This window comes from Balaenoptera borealis, assembly GCF_965194805.1.
Source record: "Balaenoptera borealis genome assembly, chromosome: 20".
Taxonomy (NCBI): domain Eukaryota; kingdom Metazoa; phylum Chordata; class Mammalia; order Artiodactyla; family Balaenopteridae; genus Balaenoptera; species Balaenoptera borealis.
The window spans coordinates 40,498,369-40,521,455 of NC_138879.1; the positions used below are offsets into that span (position 1 = coordinate 40,498,369).

At 42.6% G+C, this 23,087-nt stretch overlaps 2 protein-coding genes and 1 pseudogene across 6 annotated transcripts in view; 2 read left to right on the forward strand and 1 right to left on the reverse strand.

The window, feature by feature from the left end:
* Positions 1-23,087, forward strand: part of HEATR9 (HEAT repeat containing 9) — a 324,842-nt gene that overhangs the window by 139,992 nt on the left and 161,763 nt on the right. The window lies entirely within an intron of this gene.
* Positions 1-23,087, reverse strand: part of AP2B1 (adaptor related protein complex 2 subunit beta 1) — a 119,106-nt gene that overhangs the window by 15,508 nt on the left and 80,511 nt on the right. For all 4 annotated transcript variants that reach the window (XM_082373935.1, XM_082373934.1, XM_082373937.1 and 1 more), the window contains one exon: positions 22,200-22,329. In XM_082373935.1, the coding sequence (XP_082230061.1) occupies positions 22,200-22,329 (130 nt within the window). The remainder of the gene's footprint in view (positions 1-22,199; positions 22,330-23,087) is intronic.
* On the forward strand, positions 17,103-22,190 carry LOC309619133 (glutathione-specific gamma-glutamylcyclotransferase 1 pseudogene; annotated as a pseudogene). The gene has a single exon. The product of its transcript is annotated as a glutathione-specific gamma-glutamylcyclotransferase 1 pseudogene (transcript).

Here is a 23,087-nt window from a genome sequence, read left to right on the forward strand (position 1 = left end):
AGTTCCTAGGAAGATCAACCAGACAAGTAATTAATTTAGAACAATGTTACCTAAGAAGTCTGCATGGGCTTATAAATAGATCGTTCTTCTGAGGGAATCCTTATTCCAACTGAAGCCCTTTAACAATGGAAAAGACATGAAAAGCTCTTCTAGGTCAGCAGTGCTAAAACCATTCTGCCCCAAGGACCCTTTTGACAAACAGATGAAAGTCAGGGACCTTCTTTCTGAAAACCGTACGTGCAACGTTTCCACAAAAACTTCAGGGGTTTCAGGACACCCTGAAGACTATCCCTGGACTTCTGCTCTAGAATAATTCTCTGAGAAGCTGGGACACCCAAATCAGAGGCAGCAGACACAGTGGCTCTGAACACGGACCTGGGAACCAGACCAGACCACCTGATTTCAAATGCTGACTCTGTTACTTACTAGCTGTGTGACTTTAGGCAGTAGTACTCAGCTCACTCTCCGGTCTGAAGGATGGAGATAACAACAGGACCAAATGCACGGGGTTGTTATGAGGCTAACGAGTAAATGTTTGCAAAGCACTTATAATGGTGCCTGACTTACAATTAAGTACTATTAACAAATGTTTCTCAAAGAAAAGTTCCCTCTTCTTTCACCATTTTCTGCTTTACCTTTTTACTCAGAATTTTTCATAATTAAGGAAAACCATATTAGACTTAACTGACATCTTACACATGCTCAAATGTAGTATTACAACTATGCTAACAAGAGATCAGTGAAGAAGCGTTTCATCTCTTTTACATTAGATTTTCAAAATCTGCATTTTGCAGCTCTCAAACTTTTACTCTTGGCTAGGACTGCATTTATTTCAAATATATATGGTTCCCTTGGATCTGGGCCCTGCCTACCTCTCCAGCCTATTTCCTTAACTTTAAGCACATCAGAATTACTTCTTGCTCCCCAAACACTGAAACTGACACGCTGTTTCTTGTCAGATGTTGTTCTTTCTGCTTAATATGTTCTTCTCCTAAAACTTTATCTGTCTGGAAAATATCTATTTAATCTGAAGATTTAGTTCAAGCTTGACAAGGATTTCTCAGGAAGGCTCTAGTTCCTCTCCGTAGCACCCACTCCATGCACCTCTATATAGAATAAATAATTGTTTATCTCTGCCTCACCCACAACACAATGATCTCTCAGTACAGGGGCTCTCATCTTCACTCGCATACTAGTGACTCAATAAGTATTTGCTGCATGAAATTTAAGGGGAAGAAGTTGAGCTAATGGAAGGAAACACTGGTTTCTCAACCTTTTTTTTTTTTTTTTTCTTTTTAACCTGTACATCGTTCATATGCAAAACATAATTTCAGGGACTTCCCTGGTGGCACAGTGGTTAAGAATCCACCTGCCGGGCTTCCCTGGTGGCGCAGTGGTTGAGAGTCTGCCTGCTAATGCAGGGGACACGGGTTCGAGCCCTGGTCTGGGAAGATCCCACATGCCGCGGAGCAACTAGGCCCGTGAGCCACAATTACCGAGCCTGCGCGTCTGGAGCCTGTGCTCCGCAACAAGAGAGGCCGCGATAGTGAGAGGCCCGCGCACCGCGATGAAGAGTGGCCCCCGCTTGCCACAACTGGAGAAAGCCCTCGCACAGAAACGAAGACCCAACACAGCCATAAATAAATAAATAAATAAAATTAAAAAAAAAAAAAAGAATCCACCTGCCAATGCAGGGGACACGGGTTCGAGCCCTGGTCCGGGAAGATCCCACATGCCGTGGAGCAACTAAGCCCATGCGCCACAACTACTGAGCCTGCGCTCTAGAGCCCGCGAGCCACAACTACTGAAGCCCGTGTGCCACAAATACTGAGCCCACGTGCCACAACTACTGAAGCCCATGTGCCTAGAGCCCATGCCCCGCAACAAGAAAAGCCACCGGAATAAGCCCGCGCACCACAACCAAGAGTAGCCCCCACTCGACGCAATTAGAGAAAGCCTGCGCACAGCAACGAAGACCCAACGCAGCCATAAATAAATAAACAAATAAATAAATTTATTTTAAAAACCCCATAATTTCACCAGTAACATGGTTCATTAGGCACAGAGATACTTGATGAGGCAAGGATTGGGGGACAGAATGATACGTGGGCTCTTTTGGTTTCAAATTCACTGGGCTAAAATAATATTTAGATGTTGAGGAAGAGTAACATAGGCAGTAGATCGCAACCCAAAGAATATTAGATTCTCCAAGGATATGCCAATAACTCTTCAGGAGTCTCAGCAAAAAAGATTCAAGGAAAACACAGTATGAAGCCAGTCCAATTCCAATCCAGACGGCAGCTCTCTCTCTTTTTAAAGTTTTATTTATTTATTTTGGGCTGCGTTGGGTCTTCCTTGCTGCGCGCAGGCTTTCTCTAGTTGCGGCGAGCCGGGGCTACTCTTCGTTGCAGTGTGCAGGCTTCTCATTGCAGTGGCTTCTCTTGTTGCAGAGCACGGGCTCTAGGTGCGCGGTCTTCAGTAGTTGTGGCACGTGGGCTCAGTAGTTGTGGCTCGCGGGCTCTAGAGCATAGGCTCGGTAGTTGTGGTGCACAGGCTTAGCTTCTCCGCGGCACGTGGGATCTTCCCGGACCAGGGCTCGAACCCGTGTCCCCTGCATTGGCAGAATTCTTAACCACTGCGCCACCAGGCAAGTCCCCAGACGGCGGCTCTCTTAAACAGAACTGAGTAAACCTTAGAGTATGATATTGACCGCTTCAGCGGGAGAGAGGGGAGTTCTTTGGTTTCTTATTTTGAAATTCACCATCCCAACAGGTACAGAACAGAAAGACATAATCCAGACAAGCTGGAGAAGTATTTTCCAAGAGCTTTAACATCAATGTCTAGCTTGCCTATGGTAAATCAATTATCACATATATATCCAACTGCCTACTTAGTATCTCTACTTGGATAACTACTAACAGATATCTGAAAATGAACATGCCCAAAACCAAATTCTTGATCTCCCCATCTCATCCCTAAATGGAACCTCCTGCTGACTTTCCAAACTCAGTAATATGAAACACTGCCAAGCTTTTTATGGTGTCCCTGCTTCTGCACTTGTCTCTCCCCACCCTCCCCACCTAGCTTCCCAGTCTACTGTCAACACGGCAGAGTGATCTTAAAATGTAGATCAATTCATAAATACTTCCCTGCTCAAACTTTCAATGACTTCCCAAACTTACAACTGCCTATAGTTGGATGTCCCTTACCTCTCTGTTGTCATATGCTATGACTCTCCCGTCAGCCACAGGAGCCTGCTGTTGTGCCCTGCACATACCAGGCATGCTCCTATCTCACAGCTTTTTGCCTTTGTTGTTTCTTCTGCTTGGAATTCTCTTCCACCAGAAATGTGCAAGGCCCATTCTGGCCTCCTTTAGGTCTTTGCTTTAAATCAAATATTATCTTCTCACGTAGGTCTTCCATGACCAACGTGTTTATAAAATTATACCACCCAACCTCCAACTCTAGGACTCCCTATCCCAACCTCTGCTTTTTCTCCACTGCTCTTATCTAACATATTATTTTACTTATTTGTTGGTGCACTGCCTGTCCCTGTGCCACATAATTCACCTCGAGTAAAATGTAAGTTTCACAAGGGAAGGGATTTTTGTCTCTTGTTCACTACTGTATTCTCAGTTTCTAAAACAGTGACTGGCACAGAGTAAGGGCTCAATAAGAATAATGACTGTAAAATACACTACTCAAAGTTCCTGACAGCCATTTGGGTTTAGACAAGATATGAACTTGGTCTAAAGTTTCCAAAAGGACAGGACTTCTCAAGTTTTTTCCAGTGTACTTCCCTTAACAGAGGAGGAAAGAATGGACATATATAGTGGGGTGGAGGTAGGGGTGAGGATCAGGATTAGGGGCATAATATGAAGTAGCCCATCATAAGAACAAAATTTCTTTGAAGTTCCATGCTATTCCATAATGAATCCACGTGTTTTAATATGAAAATGTGTTTCTCCATTTTCCTTTAAATAAAACTGATGCTCCAGGCGAACACACCATGTGTATTCTTCAGCCTCAAGTACCTCCTAACACATGGTGGTTTTAAAAGCCGTGGGTCACGACCAACTGGTGTTTCTTAAAATTAATTTAGTGGGTTGAAACTGGCATAAAAAATAGAATAGAAAATGTCATAGTGCGTCTCATGAAGAGTAAGTAATGTTTCCTGAAACTTTCAGTTTTATGTATTGTGTGTATACACTATGTAAGATATATCTCTTACTGTAAATTGCAGTCAAAAAAGTATAAAAACCATAATACTCATACACCAAAGTAAGGAAGCAGTGAGGAAATGGGCTCAGTGAGCTTAGGAACAGAGTGCACACCTCAGTTTCTGCTTTGAGGATGCCTAAAGCAGATCACAGATGGTACCAAGGAGCTGATTACCTAATCCTCTGTTCCTCTGGTCTGTCACGTGTGACATGCGGACATAACAATATTAACTTGCCTCTCAGGGACATCAATAAGAAGAGCAAATAGAAATGATTATGAGGCACTTGGAAAACACAAAAGCGGGCTATAAATGCTTAGTAATAATAATGATTTTTAAAAGTTACTTTCAGTGGCTGCCGGGGAAAGAGCAGCCTGTCAGCTTCAGCCTGTAACCGGCAATTAGTTTCTTTCCATAGTATAGGAAGCCTGCTGCAGGAGCTGCAGCCTCTTTATGGTGGCACAGCTGGAGAGGAGCAGGCTGAATTAATATTCTAACCTTGTTTCAGTGTGCTCAAAAGTACTATAAAAAGGTACGAGATGAACTCAGTCTGAACTCTGGCAAATGCGGCCTCTCCCCACAGATCACCACAGGAGGCACTGCCACAAGAAAATTCAAGGCAAGTGGTATATAGCTCACCTTTGAGAGTATATCATCTACTCTTCCGTGACGTCACTTGTGACCTTTCCAAGTCTCTGAGGAATTTTTTTTTTCCTCCTCTCCATTTAGCTTTTAGAAAGATTATTTGCAGGCTGGTCCAAGCCAGGACCAGGCAGTGACGCCAACCATCGCCAGTTGTCTGAGGAATGATGATTCAGATGTGTGTTAAGCACCACACCACCTGGTCAACAGAGCCTAGGGGAATGGCTCTGAGTGACAGGTTTTTAATGACACTGACTCCAACTGTGTGGTATGTCATCTGAGACTCAAGCAGAAGAGACTCTCTACTAGCTGCTGGAGTTAAATGTACCTGTAGTTCTGCATTCCTAGTCAATGCCAAAAAATATCTACCATCTTTAGTTTAAATATGGTCTTCCATTTCAAACCCTATTGACCAATAAATTATCTGAGACTTCTCAGAGACATCCTGACAAAACAGGGCTATCTATAATATTTGACAATGTCTGAATACGGTTAAAAATATAGCAGAAATAAGTCATGCAACCCACCATAGAAAATGTCAATTTACTTTCCTTCCAGTGCTAATAACATTTTAACTTGAACAGCCATCTTTAGTTTACTTCCATGGCTAAGATTCAAACAAGAAGCCTCTATTTTCTTTCTTAGTTCACCCAACAGATCAGATGGATTGCATGGCAGCTGAGCAGCCCTCAAACACTGACAATCTGCTGTCATTATAGATAAAAGCCACACTTGTTGATTTTCATTGTTAAGAGCATGTGGACGGTGGAACCTCTTACAGGGAAAACTTGACAGGTTCCTCTCTTCCTGATAAAAGCAGTAGCTCCATGTCCCTAAGCTAATTTCCCCTTGGGCAACAACATGCACTTCAGCATCTGAAATTTCCACGTTTAAGTGGCTCTCAGAATGGAAAGGAAAGCTCTGAACAGACCCTCAGATGATCTCTTAAACTTAAATCTTCTAGTGGTACACATAATTACTGGGTTTTAGAATGCCAATGAGGGGGCTTTCCCTGCTGGTCCAGTGGGTAAGACTCTGCGCTCCCAATACAGGGGGCCCGGGTTTGATCCCTGGTCAGGGAACTAGATCCTGCATGCATGCCACAACTAAGAAGTCCGCACGCCACAACTAAGAAGCCCGAGCCTGCATGTTGCAATGAAGATCCTGCATGCCTCAATTAAGACACGGCACGGCCAAAAAACAAATACATAAAATAAATATTAAAAAAAAAAAAAAAAAAAGAATGGCAATGAGAACCTAAGAGACAAGCTCTCTTGGTGGCCCCTGTTTTGAAAGGCGAAGAGAAACTAAAAGATACTAAAACTGATGTAACTATGACTCTTCCTGGAGTCCCCATTCGGTCATGCGATTTGCTTAATCTCAATCTCAGAAACCTCCCACAGAGTTAACACCATGAATTAGAATGTAGGCAGATTAAATCTCCAGAACACCAAAGAGAAGATTAACATTGTAAAGTGGTACACACAGACGTTAGTTTAGAAGAGGAAGGAGTATATCAGAATGATAGTCTCCAAGGCTGTACACTGGAAGAACCCTAAAGCACAGTAGGGTTAGAACTACTGGAATCAAATTCTGTAATTCTTCTGCAACTTAAGCTAGACTCTCAAGTATTGCTTTAAAAAAGAATTCCCCCTCTCCGTCAAAGCCATTTGGAAAAAAAAGTGGAAAGGTCACAATTTTCATGAAAGACTGCCTCTGTGGACAGAGGCAGTCTTTGATGAAGCTTCTTTTTGAAGCCCACCCATAGCCACCACTAAAGCCATCTGAACTGCAGAGAGTCAGCCTGAACTCACACCCTTAAAGTCCCAGCACAACCTCCAGTGCCAGCATTGTGACACCTCACCCCAGAGTGAATTTCAGTTTACGAGTCCCACCCTTTTTACTGCTTACCTCTGAACTTATAAACAATCACACCCATTCCCACCAAAGCAAACGCTACTGATAGCAAGAGTGGAAAAACCTGAAACTGGGACGTGCTAGACCATTACCTTTTTAAATAAAAAAAAATTTTTTTCCCTTTTAAAGGCAAAAGTTAGACTGTTTTGAGTATTATTTGAAAAAACTGTTTTCTGAAAGCAAAGAACTGAGCGACAAGATACAATGATCATCTACTGGCAGAAGGCAAACCCCTTTGCCCTTCCTTTTAAAGCTTGCCTTCTCATCACTTCATATCCATCAGAATTAGAAAAAAGTCAGGCTTCTTTCTGGTCTCATAGAAAAAGGGGCTTGCTCAGCTCCATTTCCTATCAGACAGCTAAATGATTCTGGTTTTCCCTGGGGCTCCAAGACACACAGAGCATCCTTAAGCTTCCAAATTTACTCTGAGAATATGATACAAAATAGTCGGAGGGAATTAGGATAATGGTTTAATAGTTGTGTGGTGACAATTTGTTTTTATTTTGAAGTGGCACACAGACATAGGTTAGTAACAGAAAAAGTTCCCCAAACGTTAGAATAGTCACATGTTCTATTTTCCTAGTTATCGCCAGCCTTGGAAAGAGGGTCCATTAACATGCTGTGATCTTGCCTTTTCAAATATCAATGAACAGAGTAATGGAAGCAGCAGCTTCTAATGTTTGTTCTGCCCATTTGAGAGAAAATGAATCTGTGACTGTAGGTTCTCAGATTAAACTTGGGATCAGGACCAGACCCACCCAAGTAAAAGGGTATTGAAATGGGCAGGGGGTAGACTGCAAGGCCACTAAGAAACAACTGGCAGACAGAGTGTTTAGGGATACCCTGTTTGCTAAGATGAGGAGATGGCCTTGCTGAGTTTGGTTCAAGAACCAGATGCACCTGATATTTGTAAACACTTTCTTAAATGAAAGCAAAAAGAGTCATTCAACAACAAATATTTATTAAGCACCTATTGTGTGCCAGGCATTGTTCCAGGCACTAGGAGATAAATCAGTGCAGAAAAAAGACTAAGACAAAAACTGTTGCCCTTTTGGAGTTTGCGGTCCAGTGACGGGGTGGCAGGAGGTGAAAATGAATAAGTACAATAAACAGTATTTAAAATGGATAAGTGCTCTGGGGGAGAGTAAGGGTAAAGGGGATCAAGAATACTGGGAATAGGGCTTCCCTGGTGGCGCAGTGGTTGAGAATCTGCCTGCCAATGCAGGGGACACGGGTTCGAGCCCTGGTCTGGGGGGATCCCACATGCCACGGAGCAACTGGGCCCGTGAGCCACAATTACTGAGCCTGCGCATCTGGAGCCTGTGCTCCGCAACAAGAGAGGCCGCGATGGTGAGAGGCCCGCGCACCGTGATGAAGAGTGGCCCCCACTTGCCGCAACTGGAGAAAGCCCTTGCGCAGAAACGAAGACTCAACACAGTCATAAATAAATAAATAAATAAATAAAAGAACATGAATTTCTTTAAAAAAAAAAAAAAAAAAAAGAATACTGGGAGTAGAGTGAGGTGGCCTTATCAAAAAGGTCCTACTTTAGCAAAGGCCTGAAGGAGGCAATGAGCCATGCAGATATGGCAATTGGGAGAAAGAACATTCCAGACATGGGAAACAGCCAATTCAAAGGCCCTGAGGGGGCAGCATACCTGTTTGAGGATCCACGAGGAAGCCAGTGTGGCTACAGTGGAGTGAGGGGAGGAGAAGCAGATCAAGTCAATGAGGTAAGGGGGAGGTGGAAGGCATGGCTAGATCATACAGGGACTTGTAGACCATTGTTAGGACTTGGGCTTTTCCACTTAGAAAAAATACCAATGCAAGTTCTTCCACACTGGCGATGTAAACCCATGTATAACAGGGCAGTGGTACAGCAAGAATTAAGCAACTGCCACAACTCTGATAGGACCATACCTAGGTAGAGAGGTTCACTGGCAGCTGTGTGCCTAAAAAGGAACACAGGGTCAAGGGAAAATAATGCTAAGATATACTGCATCCGTTCCTGCTCCAGGCAGCTTCCTCAAAGTTTTACATGTTAGGCAAAATAAATCAGAAACTTACAGCAAAAAGCATACTCGATCTCTTTCTGTCAATACAGAACCCACCTGCCGTGCTATACTGACCAATCTGGTTACTACCCGTAAGTAACCAAATGCTAACCAAATTCATCACAAGCCCCGAATGCTCTCCTCCTCCAGCAGCCTACAACAGAATTACTCTATGCAGTTTCAGCTGCCAGAAAGAGCCAGCAATATTTTCACAGGCCTTTCAGCCTGACAGACAGATAAGTTCCCCAAACCCAAGGTGTTACCTTAAACAGGTTCTGCCCGACCTACATAGGCTCCCACCCTAAAGGCACGATCTTTCTTTTTCCCTTTAATGACAGATTTGTGTACCTTGCTAGGACTGGGTGACGTGCCCTTGGTTGCAGCTGTTGCACCATAGAATACTATGAATACACAGAATACGAGTACACAGAATACATCAACAGCATGAACTATTTGTTATGCAGGGCTTACTGTTAAACTTTAAAATACATTTTGTACATACAGTACTGAATCACAAAATGGTGAAGGCAGGACTAATAAACTATCAGTTAAAGTTATTAGCTATTCCACACCCCAGTCTGGTATATCATGGGACTGAAGACCCAGTGAAAACTCAACAGAAGAACAGACTTCAGTAATGAGAGTGAATGAATATTATTCATTTTAAAATCCTGAGGTAAAACTGATCTAGAATCTAATCTAGGTTCTAGGTGGTAAACACACAGATTAGTTCATAGCAAGTTAGAAATCAAGAGGGTTCACAGGTGTGCCTATGTACTGCCCACTATATTATTTAACTTCAACATGGACAAAAAGGCAGGCACACGTGGCTGTCAAGATGACTGGGTACGTGGGTAGGCCACTGTGCACAGATGCTATCTCTGGGCAGTTTTACTGGGGAATCAGGTCATATAGAGAAGGGGCAGAAACTACTGTCAGGAGCACAGCGTGAGCTATGGAATTGAGAAGTTTGGTGCTTTCATATTTGGAGTATCTGCCTTCCATCTCCCTCAATGGCTCCTGGAAAGGACTGTTGCCACTAAGCTAAGGACCACCATTCATTCACACACTTTTCAAAAATAATTAAATAATGTTTTCCTTTGTCTCCAAACTGTAACTGAGTCTAAGTACATTTACCAGTGTCTCCACTTCTTTTTTTTTTTTTTTTAATATTATATTATATTATTTATCTATTTTGGCTGCATTGGGTCTTCGTTGCTGCGCATGGGCTTTCTCTAGTTGCGGTGAGCGGGGGCTACTCTTCGTTGCGGTGTGCAGGCTTATTGCGATGGCTTCTCTTGTTGCGGAGCACGCGCTCTAGGCACGCGGGCTTCAGCAGTTGTGGCTCACAGGATCACTAGTTGTGGCTCACGGGCTCTAGAGCACAGGCTCAGTAGTTGTGGCTCACAGGCTTAGTTGCTCCGCGGCATGTGGGATACTCCCAGACCAGGGCTCGAACCCGTGTCCCCTGCACTGGCAGGCGGATTCTTAACCACTGTGCCACCAGGGAAGCCCAGTGTCTCCACTTCTAACCGTTTTTTTTTTTTTTTTTAATTAGAACAATAAAACTGATATCTATTTGCAGAACACACAAACATACATCCTTCCATAAATTTAGGCTTTCCTGAAGTGGAATAAAAGGGAAAATGAATTCAAACTGAGTATATTTTCATTATAGGCCCACCTGACTGATTTTCAGGCCGTATGAACCTTGATTCAGAGAGAAACTTGTTCTATAAAACCTCAAACTGTAGAATTAGGATCTACAGATAGAATTTAAAGAAAGACAAATTTTAGTTCAATGTAAATAACTTCCTAAGAGAGTTTTAGGAAGATGGAACGGGCCATTTTAGGGTAGTAAATCACTAGTAGTATTCATGTAGATGCTGAGGCTCCAGTCACAGCTAATACAAGGCAAATTCCATCAGAAATAGGGTTTGAAACAGACAATATTAAAGGTCATCCTTACAACCAGGAGATTTTACATTCTTTCTGTCTGCACACTCATACAGCTCAAAGCTTTTCTCAAGTCTTATTTTCAACATGTATGAACCTCAATACCATGAAACCTATGTATAACCTCTATATTAAAAAATTGTGAATAAAAGAAATTCTTTTCCTATCTCACTGAACATGACACCATAGCAAAATAGCAATATAAAGAGAGCAACATGAATGAGGGCAAGATATGGCTCTCAAGTGGACTTCAATCCAGCTCAGGAAAATCCCAGGGTGTTTCCTTTAATTCCAACCTATAATACACCCTAAGGCTTTGCGTAAAAATTATTAGCCATAATGAGAACATAAGTACTAGAAACAAGTACCTACTTTTTATTCAGAATTTAAAGTCCCCTATTGCAAAAAAGATCACATGGTTCAATCTATTTTCAAATCATTTATCAAACCAGAAGTACAAAACTAATTCCATTTTTCATCATCAACTCCTGACTTACTATCATGATATAAAGATGGCTGAGAATTTTTTTTTAATTTATTTATTTATTTATTTATTTATTTTTGGCTGTGTTGGGTCTTCCTTTCTGTGCGAGGGCTTTCTCCAGTTGCGGCAAGCAGGGGTCGCTCTTCATCGTGGTGCGCGGGCCTCTCACTATCGCGGCCTCTCCTGTCGCGGAGCACAGGCTCCAGACGCGCAGGCTCAGTAGTTGTGGCTCACGGGCCTAGTTGCTCCGCGGCATGTGGGATCTTCCCAGACCAGGGCTCGATATGGGCCCATGTCCCCTGCATTAGCAGGCAGATTCTCAACCACTGCACCGCCGGGGAAGCCCGATGGCTGAGATTTTAATAGATGAAAACACACAAATCACTTATTTTACCCTGTAGAACTACTTAGGGAAATTTATTACCCTTTGCTCAAGATTCTCAGCATGGGCTTCTGTTACTTGAGTACCTTAGCTCACAGGCTCTTTTCAATGAGGGACTAGCTCCCAAGCTTGGGTGTTTTACGAACTGAATTCTGGGTTTCAGGAACAACTGTCTCCTACCACTGAGGGCAGATTATTTTTGGCCACGCACGCAGCATGTGGGATCTTAGTTCCCCAACCAGGGATCGAACCCGCACCCCCTGCAGTGAAAGCACAGAGTCTTAACCACTGGACCACCAGGGAAGTCCCTTAGAATACAGAATTCTTATCTACTGCTTATGTGTGGTTATTCAAGCAGGGCCGTTGCTATTAACAAACATATTCCTGGGACTTCCCTGCCGGCGCAGTGGAAAACAATCCGCCTGCCAATGCAGGGGACACAGGTTCATTCCCTGGTCCGGGAAGATCCCACATGTTGAGGAGCAACTAAGCCCGTGAGCCACAACTACTGAGCCTGCGCTCTAGAGCCTGCAAGCCACAACTACTGAGTCTGCATGCCGCAACTACTGAAGCCCGTGCGCCTAGAGCCCATGCTCCACAACAAGAGAAGCCACCGCAATGAGAAACCTGTGCAGTACAACGAAGAGTAGCCCCTGCTCGCCACAACTAGAGAAAGCCCGTGCGCAGCAACAAAGACCCAACGCAGCCAAAATAAATAAATAGATAAAAATTAAAAACCAAACATATCCTAAAAGAGAGTCCCAGAAGCCAGTAGTTGAGTTCCGGTTATAGAAAGACAAAAGATACTGTCTAGCAGAATCTTGATTACCCAGACAAAAAGGATAAAGAGGGTTCTTACTAAGGCCAACCTAGTGAAAAAGGAACATCTAGTATATAAGATATCCTATTTCTCAGATGAGATTAAAAGAAACATTTATAGTCCTGATGTGACATGAAAAATATATCAAATTTGAAGCAGCAATCAGAAAAAACAATTTTTTCTTTGGTGGTAAAATATTTTCATCTTTCATAACCATTACCTACATACTGCTAATGGAATATTTCAGATTCTGTCCTGTCTAACAGGGGTTATTTTCAGCATTGGATCTATCTGTGACCTGGGAATCTCTTAGAGTTCTCCTAAGATCCACCACTTCAAGGACTGAACGTCTATTCAAGCAGCATGTGGTTCCATAAAAGCAATCAGAGTGCACAGTCCTCAACTGTGGATCCCGGAAGACCAAAGGAGGCTTTAATACTGTGGTTGTTTGGCTTGCACAACAGTCAAGAAAAGTCAGTAAATGCCAAGCTGGTTTGCTTCCTTTGATGGAAGCTGCTGAAAAGGTCTTCCATTTGGAAGCATTTACCAGTTTTTCTGGTACAATAGCTACAGCTGTGGGCTTTCTGAGTGTGAACAGACATATGTAAGACATGAAATATCAGGGACAGGCACCATCTGCAACTGACTGTCTCACAGGCTGGGACTGCAATGTAGGAGGAGCAAGGGACAGACTTTTCTCAGGGCCATACACTGGCAAAAAAAAAACCCTTTTGGGGACTTCCCTGATGGTCCAGTGGTTAAGAATCCGCCTTCCAATGCAGGGGATGTGGGTTTGATCCCTGGTCAGGGAACTAAGATCCCACACGCTGCGGGGCAACTAAGCCCGCACTCTAGCGCCCGGGCGCCGCAACTAAGACCTGATGCAGCCAAACAAAACGAACAAAAAAACCCTTTTGGCTGACAAAGATCTTAAAGATGTGAATAAACGGGATTGTAAGACTGTGTCCTTTGCAGCTAGCATCCTCAGCACTTCCTGCCCTAATCATTCAAAGGTTAAATGAACACAGTTGATGAACACTGCCTTGTTTTAGAAGAGACATTCAAAGAAAAAAACAAGACATTATGGCTTTTCCCTAATTAATATCCACCCTCTTATTAAACAACACTTATGTGGGGGTATAAAGGGGATACAAAGATAGATAATAAATACCATATACACTATAGGACCAATTCTTTATCCATAGGTTAATCTCTAACCATAAAGTAGTATAGAAGGAAAGAAGAATTTTTATGAAGGTGCCATCAGACTTTCAGGTAAAGATAGTAGACTGAAAATCACATTTAAATTTTCTTTCTCTTGGAAGAAATTCTGCCATAATTAAAGGAAAAAAATTTAAAGGTATAAATTCATAAAGACGGGGAAGAGAAAATACAACTGCAACAAAATCTTGGTAACTGTGAAACAAATGGTGTTAGCAAAAACACCACAGAATTCTCAAAGGGTCAGGACTGGTAGCGCCTCTGGAACTGCATGGAGGGGAAATGGGGGGAGGGGATGTTAAAAGAAAGAGGATCAAGAAACTGTTACAGCCCTAGATCCCCCCACCATTCTAAGCTACCTCAGCCCCTCAGCCCCTGAATAAAACTGAAAGATTGATTCTTTCAGAGAAAATAAGATAGATGGCACTTTGGGACTTCCCTGGTGGCGCAGTGGTTAAGAATCCGCCTGCCAATGCAGGGGACACGGGTTTGAGCCCTGGTCTGGGAAGATCCCACATGCCGCGGAGCAACTAAGCCCGTGCGCCACAACTACTGAGCCCACGTGCCACAACTACTGAAGCCCGCACACCTTGTGCTCCGCAACAAGAGAAGCCACCGCAATGAGAAGCCCGTGTACCCCGACAAAGAGTAGCCCCCTGTCGCCACAACTAGAGAAAGCCTGTGCGCAGCAACGAAGACCCAATTCAGCCAAAAATAAATAAATATATAAAAAATAAAATAAAATAGTAAGATAGATGGCACTTTGAAGGGGATGCCAGGCATGGCTGAGGGGTGGTGAAGTAAGTGAATTTATGCATATACTGAATGCTGAGACTCTCCAGCCCTCTTTCCCAATTTAGCTCCCAGGAGGCTGGTAGAAACTCTTTATATTCTAAACAGGAGAGGCAAGGATAATTTTTTGAAAAATTAAGCCAGCCCCTAAAGAAAGACATGAAAGTACTGACATAGAGGATTCCAGCTACCCTCAGTGATGGGTAACTGGAGCTCCTAGCCTGGCCCTCATGGTTTAGAGGGCCATACTCTGATCTTCCTCTGGCCTCCTCGGAACCCCTGTATAGAAGAATCCACACGGCCAAAGAGACATGCCCAGGTAGAACACATAGAATTTCCTGGCTAAAAAGCCCTAACACTGTTTCCAGGGCCTGCTTGAGATACTTCTACTGGTCACTTTTCCTGAGGGTCAGTAAGCATATCCTTAGGCCCAAGGGATGGCCAAAGGGTGGAAGTTGAATAAAGGAAGAGTAGGCTGTGAAACAGGATTCTTCAGTTGCACTCCTGAGTGAACAGATGGAGAATTTTAGCAAAGAACCAAATGGAAGTCCTAGAACTGAAAAGTACAGTATCTGTTGTTGTTTGTTCGGTTTTTTTTGGCCGTGCCATGCGGCCTGTGGGATCTTAGTTCCCAGACCAGGGACTGAACCTGTGCCCCCTGCAGTGGAAGTGCAGAGTCTTAACCACTGGACTGCCAGGGAAGTCCTGAAAAGTACAATATCTGAAATGAAAGTTATACTGAATGGATGTAACAGAACACTGGAGCCTATAAAAGGAGAGTCTGTATACTTGAAGACAGATCAACAGGAATCACCCCATCTGAAGAACAGAAAGGAAGAAAACAAGAACAACTAAAAACCACCCTTAGTTATCTGAGTGACAATATCGAGTGGTTACACATATGTGTAAGTGGAGGTCTGAAAGGAGGGAATAGAGATGCTGGGGCGGAAAAAAATTTAAAGAAATAATGGAAAAAAAATTTCCCAAATTTGGGAGAAACTATCAATTTACAGATCCAAGCTCAGTGAACCCAAAGCCAGATAAATACAATGAAAACACCTAGGTACATAACAGTCAAGCTGCTGAAAATCAAACATAAAAGAAAAAGAGAGGGTGCCCATAGATCAGCACTGTCCAACAGAACTTTTTGTAATGATGGAAATGTTCTACATCTGCACTGCCCAATCTAGTAACCACCAGCCATGTGAACATTTGAAATGTGGCTGATGCAACTGAGGAAATGAATTTTTTATTTTATTTATTTTTTTATTTTATTTAATTTTAATTAATTTCAATTTATATAGCCATAAGTGGCTAGTGGCTATCATACTGAACAGTGTAGCTAAGGAGCCTTATGAGATATTAACCCATCATAATATGTGCACTTCACTGATTCAAACAAACAGTAATAATAAAAACAAACAAAAGTTTAAGATATGGAGATAATTAGAAACTTGAGAACTGACTGGATATTTGATGTTAATGAATTCTTGTTAATTTTTTAATGTGCACATAGTTATTGTGGTTACGTTTTTAATAAGACACCATCTGTTTTAAACATATATATTGAAATACTTACAGATGAAATGATATATATGTCTAAGATTGGCGTCAAAACAATATGCTGTGGACAGGGGTATATATGAAACAATATTAACTATGGGTTGATAATTATTGAAGCTAGATGATGGGCATACAGGGACTCATTACACTATTTTGTTTACTTTTGTAGAGTTAAAAATTTTCCATAAAATGTTTTTAGAAAGTAGAGCAAAAGGAGAAAGAGATGGAAAAGAGAATAAAAAAAGGGAGATCGGACCAGGAGGGTCAACATTCAAATAGCAAGACTTCCAATAAGAGAGACAGAGAAAATGGAGGGAGATCTATAAAAAAGAAAAACTCCCAGAACTGAAGGATACAAGTCTCTACATTGAAAGAGCCCAAAAAGTACCTAGTAAAATGGGTGAAAAGAGACACACACATCATGGGCTTCCTTGGTGGCGCAGTGGTTAAGAATCCGCCTGCCAATGCTCTGCAACAAGAGAAGCCACAGCAATGAGAAGCCCACGCACTGCAACAAAGAGTAGCCCTCGCTTGCCGCAACTAGAGAAAGCCCACGCACAGCAACGAAGACCCAACGCAGCCAAAATTAAATAAATAAATTAAAAAAAAAAAAAAAAAAAAGAGACACACACACCAAGGAACATCACTGTGAAATTTCAGAACGTGGAGGATAAAGAAAGGATCGTGCAAGCTTTCACTGAGAAAGAACATGGCACAGAAAAGGATCAAGAATCAGAATGGCTTCATACTAGGAAGCAAATTATTTTCCTAACCTAGAATGATATACAGAAACCATCAGACAAGTGTGAAGATAAAAAAGACATTTTAAAACATGTGAAGTCTCAAAAACTTTATTCTCTACATACCTATTCTTAGGAAGCTACTAGAGGATGTTTTTCATCAAAATGAAGGAGTAAAACAAGGAAAGAAAAATACAATAGGAGACCCAACATACCAGACAGGTGAAGGGAATGAATCCCCAGGGCTATTATGAAGGGAGATCCCAGGATGACAGTTCCAGGTGTTGAAGGAAGTCAGTTCAGACTGATGCAGTCAAAAGACTCCAAAAGGAGACTTTAAGAAAGTGAAACCGATTAAGACTATTTTGAAGGGTCTGATCTCACTGCAATTTGGGAATGAATTACAGTTACACAAAAAATTAAACAAACAGGAGCGGCCAAGCGGTGCCAGGCCAGGTGGGTACGTCCGTCGGTCCTGCCGTGCCCTCGCCGGAGACCAGCCCTGGAGGCGGCCCGGGCCCGTCCCTGTGGCCGGCACCATGAAGCAGGAGTCGGCAGCCCAGAACACCCTGCCCCCCCAGGACGATGGCGGCCCCCAAGCGCTGTGGATTTCCGGGTACGGCTCCCTGGTGTGGAGGCCCGACTTCACCTACAGCGACAGCTGTGTGGGCTTCATGCACCGCTACAGCCGCCACCTCTGGGAGGGAGACACCTTCCATCGGGGCAGCGACAAGATGCCTGGTCGTGTGGTGACCCTCCTTGAAGATCGTGAGGGCTGCACTTGGGGGTGTGGCGTACCAGGTGCAAGGTGAGCAGGTCAATGAGGCCCTGAAGTACTTGAACGTGTGGGAGGCAGTGCTTGGCGGCTATGATACCAAGGAGGTCATCTTCTGCCCTCAAGATGCCCCTGATCAACCACTCAAGGCACTGGCCTACGTGGCCACCCTGCAGAACCCTGGTTACCTGGGCCCTGCGCCTGAGGAGGCCATCGCTACGCAGATCCTGGCCTGCCGAGGCTTCTCTGGCCACAGCCTTGAGTACTTGCTGCGCCTGGCAGACTTCAGGCAGCTCTGTGGGCCCCAGGCACAGGACGAGCACCTGACAGCCATCGTGGATGCTGTAGGCACCAGGCTGCCCTGCTTCTGCCCCACTGAGCAGGCTTTGGCACTGGTCTGAGGGGCTGAGCCCCTACATGGACACAGGGGCCAGGTCCCCACTCCAGTGCACACAGACAGACTTGATATAGCTGGAGCCCACTGAGAACACTTGGTGGGCCGACTGGGGCCTCTCTCAAGCCCCTGCCTGTCTGCCAGCCCCCAGATCTCCTACCTGACACTGACTTACTACTTGAAACTTTATTTATTGCACCATGTTGGTGTGGTGGGCAGGGTGGGGGGCCTGCCCTAGATATAGGGGCCCTGCTGAGCGGTGCCCTACCCCAGGCGCCTGGTGCCTGACCAGATTCCCCCCAGTGCTGCTGCTATCCCCATACTACCCAGGCCTCCACCTCCCCAGGGAGCCTCCAAGAGCCTTGACCCTCTGTCCCCGACTCCAGACCAACCATTCCCTAGCCCCAGAAACAACACCCGTCAAAGGTCCCAGCCTGCTGGTGAGGGTAGGAGGGCGTGAGGAGAGGGGGCCCTACAAGAACTCAGGCCGCTGCCAGCCCTGCTCATCCCCCACGTCCCCAGGGCAGAGCTGGATCTGGAGGCCAGACACAGCTGCTAGGCTGGGCCTAGGCCTCTTACCCATTTGGCTTTGTTTCCCTGTCCTTCTGTCTGTCTGTCTGTCTGGGCCACTCCTGTCTGTTTGTTGGTCTATTCCTGAGAAGCTCATCACTATAGGTCCTGGCACCTTCCCAGTCTGTCGCATACTATAATCCATAAACTGATCTCATTAAAAAGAAAAAAAAACTAAACAAATAAAAAGACAGGTATTAATGGGTAAATATCTAATTACTTATAAAAAATTTTATGGAGAAAAAATAATCACACTATATAGCTCAGCTATGAGGAGTATATATAATCATAATAACATAAACAATGAACACTGATTAAAGCAAATTCTAAGACAGCTCTATCAGGAAAATAGGAGGATTGGAAATATGTATGTAGATGGCGGCCATAAGTGGGGAGAGAAGGCTGGGGACTGGGTTTTTCTTAGCTAACTATAGAACTAGTTGACTCTAAACTGTATTTTTATAATCCCGATAAAATTAAAACTTGAAAGAATGGTGCTATCCATGTTCTCACAAGAGTTTACAGCCTGGTGAAAAAGGAGGCCAAGCAGCTGTGAGAACACTACAGCATCTATACAAAGATTGGGATGAACACGTGTTATATCATTGTTCTACTGTCTTTTTGCAGACACTGACTTGAAGAAGCAGTCACCTGCCAGGTATCAAGTTTGAAGGAGTATATTGGGAAAATGTTTCTAAGCAACTGACACAGATGAAATGAAAAACAAGGATCTCAAAGTCAGAGAAAACTCAGAGAAAATTCATTTAGACATTTGTTAAGGTTTTTGTTTTATTTAAATAGAGGGAATCAATTCTCTTTTTTTTTAAGGAATATAATTATATGATATAAATAAACTCAAGAGAGGCTCCCAACGGGGGCAAGTTAAGCTTTACTTTGTGTAATATCGATAAGCTGAATTCACAAAGGCTTTTACGACCAACATTATTAGTACAGTAGAAAAAATTTTCTAGGTTCAAATTTCTAGTAGGTATCTAAGGTATAACCTATTTTACATTTTAAGAGGGAACAGTGTCTTTCAATAATGTTTCAAAAAGACTATAAGCCAATAAGTAGTTTGACGATGTTTTTAATGAAAAGTTTTTGTACTAAATGTTACATTACAGTTTTGGCGGCTAGGTTTGATTTATCCGTCCTATGTTGATATCAAATTAGCCAAAATAGCTACAACCCACACTGTTTTCAAAATTTCATTTCCTAAACCCCCATTTTTTCTTTCCTGATTTTATGGTCTGGAGTACTAGATAAGTACTAATTTTTCCTGCATGAGCTCTTGAATTTAAACATTATGTTTGCATAACATTTAAATGCCCATCAATCTTTACCTGGCTTTATCTGGATCTTTATGGTCTAAGCTTGTTGAAGTTAAGATCTGATTCTTTTTGTTCATACTAGGACAAGAGCAGAATGGAAGCTGAAATCTAAAGTAGCCCACCACTTTAAGCTAGTCATTAGTTTCACCTTGCACTAGCAGACATTAAATAGAGCTGCTCATAGGGGGAAAAAAAACTTCACCTCTTTTCAAGTTTTTGCTTATCTTCTCCATTGGGCAATGCCAATTAATGAGAAAATAGCCATTATTATGACATCCTTGCAAGAAAAGAATCCATGGAGAAAACATGGAGAATCAATAGTTGACTACAGATGGAAATTTTGTTTTCCCTAGAGAAGCTGAACTGCTTTATTACATTCTGCTTAGATAGAAAATTTTTAAGATTGTTTTTTATAATGTCACGTTTGTGAAAATGAAAACTTGCTAGTCCTAATATCATATCAATACTTTTGAGGGAGGGGTTTGGACTAAGATTCAATTTCTTTTATGAGGGTTCCTATTTGGGATGTTCATTTCACTGAATGTGAAATGCAAATGCAAATAGGGAAGTAAAAGGACATTTATTTATTTACTGTTTCCTTTTGGTTTTAAGAGTAGGAAATTTGCCCTCATTTCTGTGACCCAAATTCCCTTTCCTAATTCTAAAGTAAAGCATTCTCGCACCCATGCTGACTGTCCTCAAATATTTGGCTTGAGGCTCTGTGGGCCAACAAGAGGTTAGATTTCAATGAAAAGAGAGGAGATGTAAATTTGGGTTAGTTAGTTTCTTTTAGGATTCTGTGCTGGAAAAGCCCCTTAACACATTAGTCTCATTATAGCAACACAGCCAATTCCTTCTGCACAGAAATCCTTGTTTTGTTCTTCTAGACTGAGCCAAGTTATATTGTGACTCACTCATCGTCACTCTAAATCATTACACCCTTTGCTGAGAAAGAAGCAGTCAACTGCTGAGGCAGCAAGGTAGTTAGTCAACTGGCAAGCAGGCTTGGTGCGCTGGTATTTAAACTATTGGAGAATGTTACTTTTAACTCTAAGTAATTTTATTGTTGATGTCTCACCATAAGTACTAGTATCCCACACTGGTATTTCCAGGAGATTGAGCAATGGGATCCCACCTGTCTTGATTGGAAAGTGGAAGGTTGATATTTTTTGCTCATCATTTAAAACATATCTTATAGTCTCATTCATACTATTCTATCATTTCAAGTTCTCGATAGAAGGGGATACCAATCCTCTTTGTTGCATCTTCTGACTGTCAGTCACAGTGCATCTTTCCCTCGTTTTTTTTTTTGGTTAAATTGTGAGCTGACTTTCAGTAGAGATTTTCTTCTCAGATGGGAGTCCTGATGGCCTTAAAGTTCAAAACCATTGCAAAAAGGCCGTTTTGCATTTGCTTCTGCCAGGTACCCTGGGTTTCACCAGTTCTGGTCCAATTTTACACTAATTTACTGGTTTGGAGAATTCTTCACGTACACAGTATAAATTCAGGCCCTGGATTTCTCACAAGAGGTCGCCCAGAACCCAGGTCAAAGAGAACTCTCTCATCACTTGCCCCTTTGGAAATGTTTTTCTCATTCCCCTTTCATTGAGGGACTTGCCCTTCCAGGGTCTCAGCTTTGTGCAGGGATCAGTTACAGTTCCCCATCTCAGGTCAGCCCAAGGTGGTCTCTTCTGTCCTTGTGAGCACTAAAACCCTCAACTTCTTGGGCTTATATCTGTATTTTATCCCTTGAGGGTTGCTACAGCTTCAGCTTACATGCTTACTACTCTGCCTTCATGTTGCTTGAACCCCAAAAGGCTTATATTTCAAAGAGAAATTCAAAGTGGTGAAAACAAAATGATACTCTAAGCTAGGACCTTAAGCATTCTAAAAATTCAGTATTTTCAATATGGAGAGGCTCTTATAAACTTGATAAAGTTCTGAGCTCCTCTAAGATGCTGCTACACTCACCACACACTTATCATATTTAAATCCAGATAACCCAACTATTTATGGCTGTGTGTTCAAAGATGACCTCCACACAGCTCTACTGAAATCTATTTTTGTGACATTCAAATTCTCTATGAAAGTCTTAAGAAAAAAAAAAAGTTTGTACGTAACACCTTGAAACGTTTGTTTGTTGAGTAAAAAGAAAATAACTTTCCGTGTCAATGCGTGACTTGTGTGTGTATTTTTAATGAAAAATAACAGTCTTCTCCACAGATTTATTTCAAACCCTATTCCATGACCAAATCTAATATAAGAAAGAGAGGGGTTGCTTTACAGATAAAATTGGCACTATATAAAGCTGTACCCCCTGAGTGAAGTAAAAGTCTAACCTGCAGGTTGTTCAGAGGCTCCATCTTCATGACTGGGCCCAAGGTGTTGAGAGGCAGGGAGACATCAATGCTCTGGTTTGGCATCAGTGGTGTGTGGATGGCCAGAGGAGTGCTGGGGATGACACCAAAGCTAGGAGAGAGGATGAAGAAATCCCAGGGGTTAATCAGGAGGCAGCATTTAGCCACGTCTTTAGGTTTCAATGGCTCTTTACTCCATTTGAAGGAAACATAAGGAATAGCAGGCACTAAAGTGCCCAATTCTAATTTGCTGTAACACTAGTTACAACATAACCTCTTTTTTCCATTAAAAAGATTTGAGGAAGGAGAAAACATTCACAAGTACAGAACTGGTTTGCTAATGCTCTGATTCTGAAAGTTTCTTATGTTTATCATGCCACTAGAGGGACAGGTTTGATAAGCATCTTTTTTAAATACATCTTTCTTTAGATAATCTTTGGGAGAAAGAACACTTAAGAATACCCACCCTGTAAAGTATAATGATATTATTGCACTTGCTTGATAACCTGCCTGATCAGACCAGAGGATGATTTACTGGTAACTCTCATTTTCTTTCTTCTTTATTTACTTACACAGGATACAATCATTGGGAAAGAGCCAGTCTAAGTAAAGCAGAGTTGATTGGCTTAAACATTCCAAACAACACCCCAAAGATCCTTTAAGTTGTAGACTCAAATCTGGCCACTTTCTTCACCTAAGGCAGGCAGTGAGTACTCACCAGTTTGACTTCTCAGAGAAGCCTGCCTAATAATAATACAAGAATAGTAAAGAGATGGGAAAAGCCTGAGTCTCAAGTTACAAAAAAACCCAAAAATATATGAGGGAAGACAGACATGTCTTACGTCTCAGAAACATAAGAATACAATTTTA